The sequence below is a fragment of the Meleagris gallopavo genome, chromosome 20 (genome assembly GCF_905368555.1).
Source record: "Meleagris gallopavo chromosome 20, MGAL_WU_HG_1.1, whole genome shotgun sequence".
NCBI classification, from domain to species: domain Eukaryota; kingdom Metazoa; phylum Chordata; class Aves; order Galliformes; family Phasianidae; genus Meleagris; species Meleagris gallopavo.
The window spans coordinates 10,262,984-10,275,751 of NC_139423.1; the positions used below are offsets into that span (position 1 = coordinate 10,262,984).

Genomic DNA, 12,768 nt, shown 5'->3' on the forward strand with positions numbered 1-12,768 from the left:
TGCAGTTCATCTCTCATTTCATTGATCTGCACTGATTCCAGCTGCTCAGCACCTGCACAGGGCCATAAACTGCTCTGCGGCCACCAGGAGCCTCTGCTCAGGTCTGTGAGGGGCTGAAAAGGTTGGAGTTCTATTTTATTTTATCTTTTGAGGTGGGGAAAGACAGTCCTTGTGTAAAGGACAGAGGGTGCTCCGGATGTCAGGCAGCCAAGCTCCAATTAAGCTGCTGATACCACTTATCTGTAACGGTCAGGTCCTCGGCAGCCATAAAGTGCCATAAGGCCTTTGGAGCAGCACCCATCCGTGCTGCTGGAGAGCTGTGTGCTTCTCACTGCTTCTGCCTCTCTTCTGCCAGCGATCTGTGCTGCCTGGTAGAACAGCACTACGTTTGGCAGCAGCACAATGAAGGAGGAAAGCTCTCCTCCCCTGCACTGTCAGACCTGCAGGGCTGAGCACATCCCCACGCAGTGCCCATGTGGGACAGATGAGCCCCGGGCTGTGCTTCCTGCCGGCTCCTCCGCTCCTCACTGCTCTCCTTCATGACTCAGGAAATGAAAACAAATACTGCTGGAATGGAGAGCAGACAGAGAACGTCCTCCAAGCCCTTCCTGCAGCAGAGATGTGCCAGGAACCCCCACCCTGACGTGAGCAGGGCTGCAGCTTCAGACCTGGTGCTATTCTGGGGGCTTCACTCCTCCTTGTTGTGACAAGTTCCTGGCCTTGGCCAGCCCCGAACCCCCTGGCATGCTGTGTTGATTTTCTTCTTTTTCTAGCTTTTGTTGCCAAGACTGATCCTCCGACCTGGCAGAAGCATCTCTGCTGTCAGAGGAATTAATGGGCAGATATAATTAGCGATGTCAGGCACAGACAGTAAACCAGCAGTTGAATGGGTGCAGATGGCTCTTGGAAACACAGTCTGCTCCTCCGGCTCGGGGCCGTCTGCTGATCCGGAAGGAGGGGACTGAGACAGCATAACTTAAATAAGTTTCCCAGCAGAGGTTTGTTTGTTTCCAGTCTAATCAAAAGCACCAGATTGTTCCAATGAGAGTTGTTAGTAAGAGGATCTCAATTAGATATTTACTTTCTCCTCCAGGTTTAGGTACAGATCCCTCTTGTTTCCCAACACGATTTGTGTTATTTTTGGTGGGGTTTTTGTTGTTGTTGTTGTTGTTGTTTTTTCTCCAAACAAATTCCTACCTCTGCTCTCCGAATGCAATGTGTTTGCAAAGGGAAGCTGCTGGGACAATCAGGCACCAGATAGCCCTGGGGTTGCCAAGAAGCTGAAATAGTCTGCCCAGCACCAACCACGGCCCCGATGACCCTGCTGTGCTCTTCCCGATGGCGGCGTGGGTTGATGGCTGGGGAGGTGTCAGATGGAGAAGCCCTGTGCAGTTCGGGTCTCCCTAACCGAGTGCGGGTGAGCTGAGCACGAAGCACGGCTCAATCAACACAGCGGACATGGCCTCGTTCTCTCAGCTCAGTGGTTGATCGGAGCAGCAGGAAGCATCCGTGCCCGGAGCTGCCGGCCCTGCCCGCACCCCTCGGGCAGCTCCCGCGGCAGGGGCGGGGAAGAAGAGCAGCGTTTCCCGGTATGAGGGTGAGAGACGGCCGCGCCCTCGGACCGGGAGCCCCGGGCTCTGCGGGGCAGGGCGCAATTTAACCTTCGGCGGAGGTTGGAGAAGGACGAGAGAGGGACCGGCGGTCGTGCGGGAGCTGCCCGAGCCGAGGGGCGATCCCACGGCCTTCCCGGCTCCCGGGCCGGACCGCCTCCTCCCCTCCCCCGGGACCGGGGAGCGCTGCGGGCGGGGCGGCCACGGCAGCGGCGAGGAGCCGGGCGCTGCTCCAGGGAGCGGCCGCAGCGAGCCGAGCCGAGCCGCGCTGAACGGGACCGCGCGGAGCACAGCTCGGAGGGGCTGCGCCGGACCGCGGAGCGGAGGCGGGAGAGCCGCGCGGTGCGGAGCGGAGCGGAGCGGATCCGGGCGCTGCCCGCGGTGCTGGAGGCGGCGCTGCCGCTGTCCGCGGTGCTGCAGGGAGCGGCGCATCCCGGACCCGCCCGTCCCCCCGCCCCCCCCGGCGGCCGCAGCCGGCCCATGCGTCCCGGCCATGGAGCCCCGCGCCGCAGGCTCGGCGGGCACCGGCTACAACGAGGCCCTGCTGCACAAGGTAGGGCCGCGTGCTCGGAGGGCGGAGGGGCCGCCCGTGCGCGGGGGGAACGCTGGGGCGGGCGACCGCTTCAACTTTTCTGGCAAACTCCGTTCCGCTTCTCCCCCTCGCTCCTCTTTCCCCCGCGAGGTCCGTCCGCCGCTCCGTGTCGCCGGGGGGGCTCGATCCCGACGTGGGGTGGCGGTGGGGAGGGGCTGCAGGCTCGGCAGCGTTCTTGCAAAGAGGAACGAGAGGGAGGGCTGGAAAGGGGCCAGCCCAGCGGCACAGCCCGCAGCGCCTTCCGGCTGCTCCCGCTGCTGTGCGCTGCTCGGAGAGAGCTGCACCCCGGGGCTCCCTGCCGGGGCCGCGGTAAGGAGATGGGACCTCCCTGCCACGGAACAGCAGAGTGCTGGGAGATGTCCGCTCCTCTCCTTCTTGCTTTAAAATCGTTTTCTGCGGAGTGCCCGGAATCGTTTCGTAACTCCACGTTGCACGGAGAATGACTGGAGTTGCTGCTGTCCCTGCAAAGCCTGGGTGTGCCTCAGGGTCTGCGGAAGGCTTTGCCGGAGCACAGCATCCGCTCCCTGCGCTGGCACTGCCCTGCAGCTTCAGGAGATGTGGTAGATGCTGATCTCTGCCGGATCCACGCATCTCCTTCTGTCTGTCCTCACACTGCTTCTCTGCAGCCCCAAGTGTGACTATGCAGGCACGGGCACTTCCAGGGAGCTGGGGAAAGGGGAGAGCTCAGTTGAATTCGCACCTCAAATCTGCCTATTTCGCATCCTACTTTACTCGAGGCAACGTGCCCAGCCGTTGATTAGCAGGAAAATATCAATTACCACCACGCTCAGTTCTGTTGTGCACTGAGAACATAGGACATGCCTCCAGGGATGACTCAAGAAACTCTGATTCTTTGCAAACTCTTAACTCTCTGGAGTTGCTGCATGTTAAGAATCAACACTGTTGGAAATGAGTTTCCAGACGGGGTAGCTGCCTGGGCAAATAACCATCCAGCTCCACACTGTCTGTCGTTTCCCTTGGGATTTTGCTGCCACTGCTGGCTGGATTGCTTGTCATGCAGAAGCAAGTATCCTCTTGCTCCTGGGATGTGAGGAAGCAAATATCTCAACAGATATGGTTTCTGACCAAGGAATCACATTTCAAATGTGCTGAAAAGCCCTGGGAGAGCTCATTCTAGAAACAAAGGTTAACTGATTTCTGGTTGGTGGCTAACCCTAGGTCTGGGAAGGAAACAGACTGGGAAGAAATCAAAACAGGGGTAACAGAAGTTTGTTCTAGGCTGTTCCAGAAAACTTTTGCTATTCACAAAATGACCGATTCTGCATTCGGGTGATTTGATCCATTGCCAAATTCTTCTGCTTTCCATAGGGTGCTTGTATACACAGATGGAACAAGAAACGGGGAGCAAGATGTGATCCATGGTGCTAGAGGGGGTTGGATGCTCCAGGCCAGCTTTGGTCTGATGTGCAGCCCTACAGCTCACGTCTCAGGATTGAGATGCTGCCGCAGCTGGAGTTGGGAGAGGGTCCTGGGATCTGGCCAAGCCCATGTAAAGAGGGCACAGATGTGGTGCGGCACCGTCTGGGCAAGGTGGGGTGCAGCTCCCTGCACAGCACAGCTTGAGGCAGCACCCCAGCTGCCCTGAGGAGCTGCCTGCATTCTGTATACAGAGCAGATAATGGGCTACAGAAAGTATTGTTCCCTCCCTGTGCTCTCTCAGCAGGCTGGGTCACACCTTGCCGTGCTCCCATCTGTTACAGTTTGAGCTCAGGTCCAGCCACTGCATGCCTAAGCTCCAAACTGAACTGAAAAAGCAATCTGAAGCCACGTGCATGCTCTTCCCAATCTCATACCACTCGCTGGCACTGGAACTGCTCCTCTCTAAGCTGCCTTGACAGCCGTGTAAGACCTCTCTTCTCCAGGCGCTTTAACCCAGAATATCTTCTTTGCTCACTGCCAGCACAGGCAGAGGAACTCGTTGTGCGTTCACTGCTTGGGCTCACTCTCACCACTGCTCTGCCGTGTCTCTGCAGCCCACACCAACCCAAGAGGGATTTTGGAGCAGGGCTGTTTGTCTAGGTCTGCGTTAGCCCCCAGTGGGAGCCGTGGGGTGGCAGTGCTGACAGGCAGTGCTGTCAGTCTGTGGCACGTTGTGCTCGTTTCTCTGCAAGGACAATGGTGGAGCAGCTGAGCAGCTGTGGGGCCATGGGAGTTGGAGTTCCTTCTGCCCATGCAGGGAATGGTGAGAGCTCCCTCAGCCTGGAATTATATACAGGTTTTGGTCCCCAGAGGGTTTTCATGGCCAATTTTATTTCAGATCCAAAGAATCGTTTGGCTGAAAACAAAAATGGCCTGGGTCTGTGCTGGGTGCAGGAGAACTGCTCTGAGGCACTGCCAAGGCAATGGGGATACGGAGCTCTGCAGCAGTTGGGCTCACTGTGGCAGTGAACTCTCCAGATGTGTTCCCATTTGTTTGCTCCAGGGCAGATTTTGTGCTTCCCAGCTCTGTGCACGGGCAGGATGCCTGGGCTATGGAGCAGGGAGGCTGTGGGCAGGGAAGTACCCCCAGGGGAGGGAAGTGAGCCTGGGGTGGGATGTTGCTCCTCTGGGGCTTATCCAGAGAGGGGATGAGGAGCTGAGCCAGGATGGAGTGGGGCTATGGGGTCAGTTTGTCTGGAGGGTACATTTGGAGCATGGCAGAGGCGTGGCTGAAGACATGGGAACACCCACATCCCAAAGGATGGGGCCAAGTCCACTTCTGAGCAAGAAGTCTGTGAGCAGAGTGTTTATTTTTCCTCGTGTCCCTGGGAAATTGCTCAGAGTGCCTCGGTTTCCTGAAAGGATGGGAATGTCTGCATGCACGGCTTTGCTAGCAACACCCAGGTCTGGCAGAGAAGGGTGGGAGGCGTTTGTGTTCACACTGCTGGTCTCCCTCAGGCCTGGGATTTGCAGGAATGTGGGCAGGCACTGAACAGAAGGGAAAGGTCAGGGCTGGTGGGAGCAGGGGCTGTCTGGGATGCAGAGCAGCTCGGGAGGTGACGGCAGTGCTCCACTCTGCCACCTGCACAGCCCTCTGACAACAGCTCTGCCCCTTGCAGGAGAGCTGTGGGGCTTTGCACGATGGGACGGGGGGGGGAGGGGGTGGGAGGGGGCAGAGGGGCCCTGTGACTCACGTTGCTCCAAATGCAGCGCTGCCAATGAGAGCGATGCGGTGGCACAGCGTTAATGCAGCGTGAGGACAGAGCTGCCCCAGAAAGGCTCCGTGCTTTAACAACACACAGCGGCTGTTGTGTGCAGCAGCCAGGGGAGAAGCTCTCTTCATTAAATCATTCTGGACCCGGTCCAGCTCTGCCAGATTCCTCCTTTCTCGGCAGGGCTGTGCAGACCGAGATTTCCTCTCCCATGTTCAGAGCCCGGAGCTCAGCCCGGGGCAGAGTTCGTGCATTGCAGACACTCAGAGTGCCGGGGGTCCCTCCCCAGGCGGGCGGTGGACCGAAGGGGACGGCAAAGACGGGGCACAGCGGGATGAGCCATCTGGCCGCGGTGCAGCGCCCAGCAAGCAGCCTGTGGGGACAATCTGCTGCTCGGCGGGGCTGCTGGCGGCTCTGCGGCGCTTCCAGGGCCGGGCTGCTCCCTGCCGCCCCCGCTGCATCTGCTGCAGCCCCCGAAACCCCTCCCCATTTCCTCCTCCAAAGCCGGCACCTCGGCCGCGTGCTGCGCCCCAAGGCTGGGGTACACTCGGTCCCGATGTCCTGATGCCACTTTGTTGATCTCTCGCAGACCATCCTGGTTGGAGACAGCGGTGTGGGGAAGACGTCTCTGCTGGTCCAGTTTGACCAGGGCAAGTTCATTCCAGGCTCCTTCTCTGCCACCGTGGGCATTGGGTTTACGGTAAGGACCAAACCCTCAGTGCAGGGCTGGGTAACACTGTGCATCATCAGGAAATGACTCCACTGGGGTCAGTGATGCTAAGCTGATGCTAAGTGATGGAGAACTGGGAGGGGTTGTGTCACTGTGGGCAGAGCTCAGCCTGCTGTGTGCTGCTGGGAGTTGTGCTGGGGGCTGCTGGGCATGGAGGGAGTCTTCATGCTGTGGTGCCATGCCGTAGTGCCATGCCTGTTGCTCTCAGTGGTGCTGTGCCCATTGCTCCCAGTGGGACTGGGCCCATTGCTCCCAGTGGTGCTGTGCCCATTGCTCCCAGTGGGACTGGGCCCATTGCTCCCAGCAGCTGCTCACAAAGCGGTCCCGCAGCAGCCGGCCGTGCCCTGGTGTACAGCTCCAGGCCCTTGGAAGCTCAGGCAGATGGCAGCAGTGCTGGCAAACGCTCTCAGCCGCCATCCAGAGCTATTTGCAGTGCTGCCGCAGGGCTGGCAGCAGGGCTGGCACACGGCCCCAGTCCTGGGAGACAGAGACCCAAGTTCAGGACCTCACGTGCAGCCCCATGTGGCGGTGTGGCGAGGCAGGCTGGCTCCCTTGTTCAGGCCAAGGAAGCAGGGATAGACGCAGGGCGGTGCCCCCGAGAGGCAGAGGGCTCAGCCGACCTCCTCAACTCATTTGTCTCACGAAAAACGACAGCACACGCGGTGCTGCTCGGCCGGGCTCTCGCTCCTTGCTTGGGACGCTCAGAGAGCAGCAGCTCCGGCGGCACGCGGCCAGCTCAGCTCACAGCAGCGCTTCTAGAGGAACGCGGTGCTCCCCCATGAGCCCGAGTCCATCCAGCCCTGCAGCACGCAGTCCCGTTCCCTGTCCCCATCCAGACCCATCCACAGCCCGCTGTTGGTCGCGGCCGGCGATGTGGGGATGCTGGGTGAGCCCTGCGCGGTGCCGAACCCCCCAGCTGCGCGCAGCTCCGCGTGCCTCAGCTCCGGGCAGCCCCCCAGCAACACGGCGTGCGGAACTTCTACGTGCCCCCCGCTCGGCCTGAGCAGTTACGGGACTGGAAATACAGGTTCCATCTCTCGGCGTTTCCCGAGGGGCAGAGGAAGGGTTGGCTGCGGCAGGAGGCGGCGCCGCTGCGGGCGTATCTCTGCCATCGGACCCCCCGCGCCGTGCCCGCGGCTCCGTGGGCAGAAACGGGGGTGTCTGAACCCGGCGGGGCCGACGGATTCGCGCTGGGATCGGCCCAGCATGGGGTCGGAAGGACTGCTGTGGAGATGGGCTGGGGGTCCTGGGGCAAATCAATCCGAGGGGTTGAGGGCACCTCGATGGGCACTGCCTGCCGTGCCCCCAGCCACCCCTGCGGGACTTCTTCTATTCCCACGGTTGGCCTTTTCCCAGATTGTGCGTGAGATGAAGGTGATCCAAAGGTCCGTGGAGGATGTCGGGGGCTGTGTGAGGGTCCGCAGGGGGACAGGAGCTCCAGCACCCATCTTGTGCAAGATGCAGGCGCAGCACCTCCTCGCAGCCTGTGGCTTCCTGCTAACGGCCGCTGCTGGCTTCCTCTGCGCCTCGGGGCTAAGGGAGGGCCCGCAGTGCTGGAGTGTCCCCATCCTCGGCGTGGGCTTCGGGGTGAGCAGGGGCAACCCGTACCCTGCAAGCCGCAGCCCCCACTGATGCTGCAGCATCCCTGTGGGGCTGGATGCTGCTCAGCTGGGGGTGAGTGGCCCCTTCTCCCAGTTTGTGCTCTGGGGGCAGGGATCCGGCTGCACCTCCTCTTCCTCATCCCGCGTAGGGCGGTAACAGGGCCGGGGCACAGCCCGGCGGGAGGCACTGCCGAGGTGGAGGAAGAGGAGGAGGAGGAGGAGGGAGGGCCGGGACTCTGCAGCTCCGCTCAGACACACCATGAGCGGAGCGGGGGGCAACAGGATCCCCCCGGCGTCCCTGCAGGACTATGAACTGGCCGGAAAGGTGGGGGGCAACGAGGGGATGAAGGCTGGGGGGGGATCTGGGGCCATCTGCTTCATCTCGCTGCACTGGGAAGGAGCAGGGACGGGGTGGGGGGAGGAGTGGCGGGGGGTCCCTTTGAAAGAGGAACAGCATCTCACTGCCGTGAGGGAAAGGGCTGCGGTGGATGAGCACAGAGGGGAGCGCAGCATCGGGGCAGTGCATAGAGCTGTGCCGGATGGAGCAAGGCAGTGCCTGGCTGAGGCCTGTTTGCTTTGCAGGAGGGGACAAGGCGCCCTGTTTGCTTTGGTGTCTGTGGCAGGCAGGGCCCTGGGAATCCAGCAAGGTTTGCCCAAGCAGTGCACCGGCACGGGGTGCCCATGTAACCCCATACTCACGGCCAGTTCAAGGCTGGAGATGCTCTGGAGATGGGCAGGAGGCACTTCTCAGTGCTGCATCCCCACCGGATCCCTTCCCCTCTCCACTGTCCGCTCCTCTCCCTCGGGATGCGCTGTGGGGCTGCACTCTGGGTGTCCTACAGAAGGAGTGCCCTGGGGACAGAGGGACGCAGGGACGGGGCAGAGGGGCCGCCCTGCTACACCTCACCCTGCGCCCGTCTTGCAGGTGATGTTACTCGGAGACTCAGGCGTGGGGAAAACCTGCTTCCTGCTCCAGTTCAAAGACGGAGCCTTTCTCTCCGGGACGTTCATAGCCACCGTGGGCATAGATTTCCGGGTGAGAGCACGGCAGCCTGCCCCAGTTCTGGATGTGTGAGCTGGAATTCCCTGTTGAGGAGTTGTTCTCAGCAGATCCCGCTTGCTGAAGCCATCAGATCACATCAGATCACGTCCAACGCCCCCTCCTTCCCCCCTCTTCCTCCCCCCCCGTCTCGTTCTGTTTGCTGACTTCAGCTGAGCCGTCCTTCCGACAACGCATCGTTATAACATGCAGGCAGGAAGAGCCGCCCGCACCACGCGGGCTGAGAGCCGGGGTTGGGGGGGGGAGCAGTCCCGTGCCACGCCGTGCCACCGGGGTTGGCTGTGGGGCTGCCTCACAGCCCATCCTTCCCAGCCACTGTCAAAGGATGGAAACGCGGTGTGCCGCCCATCAGCTGCTTCCAGCCTCCCGAGGCACTTTTGGATTTCTCTCATCCCATTTTCTGAGCTGTCCCTCAACTGTTGTCATCCCCTTCTTGCCTGCATTTCCACTTCAAACAGTTCTGGGCAACCAAATTGTTTGTACTCATCCTTATCCCTAGAAGTGCCATTCTTTAAAAAATTCTGAAAATACCCTTTGGGCAAGTTGCCTTTTCCCTTACACCGCACCGGCCTCTAAAAGGAAGTCTCCGTGCTTCTGCATTCACAGCAGCAATTGCTTCACCCCCAGAGCTGCCTTCCCCACCCATTGCCCAGCCTGTGCTGGGGGTGGTGGGATCGAGGTTTGGAGCGGGAGCAGCCCCTGAGGCACAGTGCTTCCTGAGCAAAGCTTTGCGTGGGGCAACCATCGTAAGAGCAAACAAACATACAAATAAATACACATTTGTTTGCAGTTCATGCAAGACCTCCCACTTGCCCAAGCCTGCAGGGTTTCCCACAGCCAGGGTGAGGGCTGCAGGCGTGGGGCAGGTGCTGCCAGGCAGGTCGGTGTGCCTGGGCTTTGCTGTGTCATTAGCTGGCTCACCAATGGAACGGGGAGCTCTTGGGAGATGAGCAAGATCTGAAGCAAGTTGGGCAGCTCGGCTCCATGCCCTGAGCAGGGAATGCAGAGCCCTGCACTGGGCAGCTCCAGGTCTGGGATGCACGTCGTGCTGACAAACTCCTGTCCTTCTCTCCTGCAGAACAAGGTGGTGGCTGTGGATGGGGTGAAGGTGAAGCTGCAGGTGAGTTTTGGGAGTGGATGAGCAATTCCCAGCCGTGCTGCCCAGACCACACCGGGCTGAGCCTTGGGATGTCCCCTCCCACCCTCACTGGGGCGTCTCCCAGCAGATCTGGGACACAGCAGGACAGGAGCGGTTCCGCAGTGTGACCCACGCCTACTACAGGGATGCCCAAGGTGGGTTTGGGGTCGGCGGGGGCTGAGCCCCATACGTGTGCTGCCCTGCGGCATCCGTGCCCTCTGCCCCTTCCCTTCCAGCCCTACTCCTGCTCTACGACATCACCAGCAAAATGTCCTTCGACAACATCCGTGTGAGTGTCCCCACTGCCTGTCATAGGTCACAGGAGTGTCTGTCCCTGGGGTTGGGGACATCTGGGCTGTGTGGCACGAAGGTTCCTCAACGCAGTTCTTGCTGTCCCCACAGGCCTGGCTGACAGAGATCCACGAGTATGCCCAGAAGGACGTGGTCATCATGCTGCTGGGCAATAAGGTGCATGAGCGGCCTGGTCCTGCCTCACCTCCCGCCGTCCTTCCCTGCCATGCTGTCCCCATGGCCGGACGGGGCCCTGGGGTTCCCTGCCGGGCTTTCCCAGGCGCGGAGGTGACCCCAAAGTGCTGGAGGGCTGAGGGAGGCCGCGTTCCCGGCAGCCAGTGGAGGGCAGCACGGGGCTGAGCGCCGGGTGTGGGAGGTTCCTGGTACGGATGCTCCCAGTCTGGGATGCTGCTGTACGGGTTGTCCAGCTAGATCCCGGATGCACGTCGCCAGATCTCAGATGCCCAACCGTTTCCCACATTGTCTCCTTGGGTCTCAAATGCTGCCAAGTACACAGTGCCCAACTGGGAGCTGAGTTTTCCCCTGGTTGCCTCCTGGAATTCAGAATGATGCTTGGTACCAGATGTCCCCCTGGGTACTGGATGCTCCCTATCCCAGATGCTGCCAGGTGTCAGAACCTCAATGAGCTCTGCGTTCTCCTCCGGGCACTGCGTGTTCCTGGCTCCCTGAAGCCAGCTCCTGGAGTTCCTGGAAGCCCCCACACCCCCCCATGCTGGACAGGGCACAGTGGTGATGCTGTCCCTCTCTCACAGGCCGACGTGAGCAGTGAGAGGATGGTGAGGACAGAGGATGGAGCCTCGCTGGCCAGGGTGAGCTGAACCTGAACCTAATCTGGCCACATCCCCTGCTGCACCCCATGGTGCCCCAGGCACTGGCACATCGCTTGGGGACTTCATGGTTGTGCCACCTCCTGTGCTCCATGCTCTGTGTGGCACGGCAGCATAGCACTGGGACAGAGCAGGGAGGGGATGCAGGAAGGGTGCAGTTAAGAGTGGTGTTTTAGGGCTGGCCACTAATGGGCCTGTGCTGCCCTCGCAGGAATATGGGGTGCCCTTCATGGAGACGAGCGCCAAGACCGGCATGAACGTGGAGCTGGCCTTCCTGGCCATTGCCCGGTGAGTGCAGGGTGGGATGCAGAGCAGAGGGTGTCCCCACACGGTGACACGTCCCCACTGTCCTCAGGGAGCTGAAGCAAAGAGCGATGCAGCTGCCGGACGTGCCCCGCTTCCAGATCCACGACTACATCGAGGCGCAGCAGAAAAGATCCGGCTGCTGCGCCTTCGTTTGATGGGAATGGGCACAGAGTGGCTGCCCTGGGCACGGCTGGCGGGGAGGAGCACGGCTGAATCCTGCCCACGATGGAACAGAGGGTCACGGCTCTGTTCCTGCAGGGCTCTCAGCAGGATCAGATCCCGTTGCCCTGTGGGGCTGTGCCAGGATCAGCCCGAGTGCCCCAACCGCGCTGTCAGCCCAGCCGGAGGTCACGGTGATGCCACCGCTGTCCCAGCAGGACGCAGGGTGCAGGATGCAGACCCAGCGCCTGGCTCCTCCCCTGCGGTGCACTCCACGCTGCACTCCTCCGCCTGCACAGGCCCTGATCCGGCCCCGCTGCCCTCTGCAGAGCCGCTGGCCCTGAGCGGTGCCCCTCACCACCGTGTGCTGGGGTGTCCCTGCCTGTCCGCCCCGCTGCAGTTGGCACCACACATGCAGACACCCCCGCAGCACCCGGTGACCGCCGAGGGCACTTCCAGTACACGCAGCACTTTGGAAAAGCTTTGTTTTCCCCTCTTGCAGCTGCAGAAATTGGAAGCTTTTCTATTGTTATTTACTTCCCTTTGAGGGAAAAGCTTTTTTCTTTCTGGATGGGGCTGAAGCGGCCCACGGCATCGCACCCTCAGGCACTGTGCTGCATAGGGCATGGAGACGGGGAATATTTGGGTGTGCTGCTCAAGATGCCAAGGGCAGCTGCAGAGGGCACAACTCTGATGCGCTTGGGGTCAGTTGGGCACATCCATCCCCATGAGGACCCTCCCTGCCCCGGAGCCCCCTTCACCCCTGCACTCCTCTCGGGTCTTTCTTTGCAAGTGTACAGATTAAAGCTGGATATTTTCAAGGCTTTGCATCTGTCTGGTTTTTCTCTGCGTGAGAAATCCCTGCCCCGGGCCCTCCACGTGGGAGGCTGTACAGCACGGCAAGGAGCGGGATGTGGGGCATGCAGTGGGGGAAGAGCCCACAGCCCCCTCCTCCTCCCAGCGCTTGGCTGCGCATTTCAGACAGTCCAAAGGTGAGAGGGGAAGAATAAACACGGCCTGTTAAATTAAAACCAACCTCCTCCCCTGCTGTTCTCATAGTGCGGAGTCCAGCATTCCCCAAATAACTCTGTCTTCCCACCAATGGCATTGCTGCTGCCGCTTGGCTGATGTCTGCAAAAAATGCTGGAGAGCTTCAGCACAAGCAGCCGTTGGCTCTGCGCTGTTTCCCACCCCTCAGCCCGGGCTCTCCCAGCGCTGCAGGAGCTGTGCAGGGTCCTGCCAGGATTCGGCCGTGCTCTGTCGGGCGCAGATGGAGTCCGA

At 60.7% G+C, this 12,768-nt stretch overlaps 1 protein-coding gene across 5 annotated transcripts; it reads left to right on the forward strand.

Moving 5' to 3' along the window:
- The first annotated feature begins 1,438 nt into the window (after positions 1-1,438).
- On the forward strand, positions 1,439-12,308 carry RAB37 (RAB37, member RAS oncogene family). 5 transcript variants are annotated; one of them, XM_085240351.1, is made up of 10 exons: positions 1,440-2,163; positions 5,944-6,054; positions 8,611-8,721; positions 9,824-9,865; positions 9,972-10,038; positions 10,120-10,172; positions 10,286-10,351; positions 10,948-11,004; positions 11,234-11,310; positions 11,378-12,308. In XM_085240351.1, exons 1-10 carry the CDS (start codon positions 2,104-2,106, stop codon positions 11,481-11,483), a joined length of 750 nt encoding a protein of 249 aa, XP_085096477.1. In that variant the 5' UTR covers positions 1,440-2,103; the 3' UTR covers positions 11,484-12,308. The 5 variants fall into 5 exon arrangements, with proteins under 5 accessions (XP_085096475.1, XP_085096476.1, XP_085096477.1 ...); XM_085240349.1 differs by lacking the exon at positions 8,611-8,721 and having other exon boundaries at positions 1,439-2,163; positions 9,969-10,038; XM_085240350.1 differs by lacking the exon at positions 8,611-8,721 and having other exon boundaries at positions 1,439-2,163.
- The last annotated feature ends 460 nt before the right edge of the window (positions 12,309-12,768 follow it).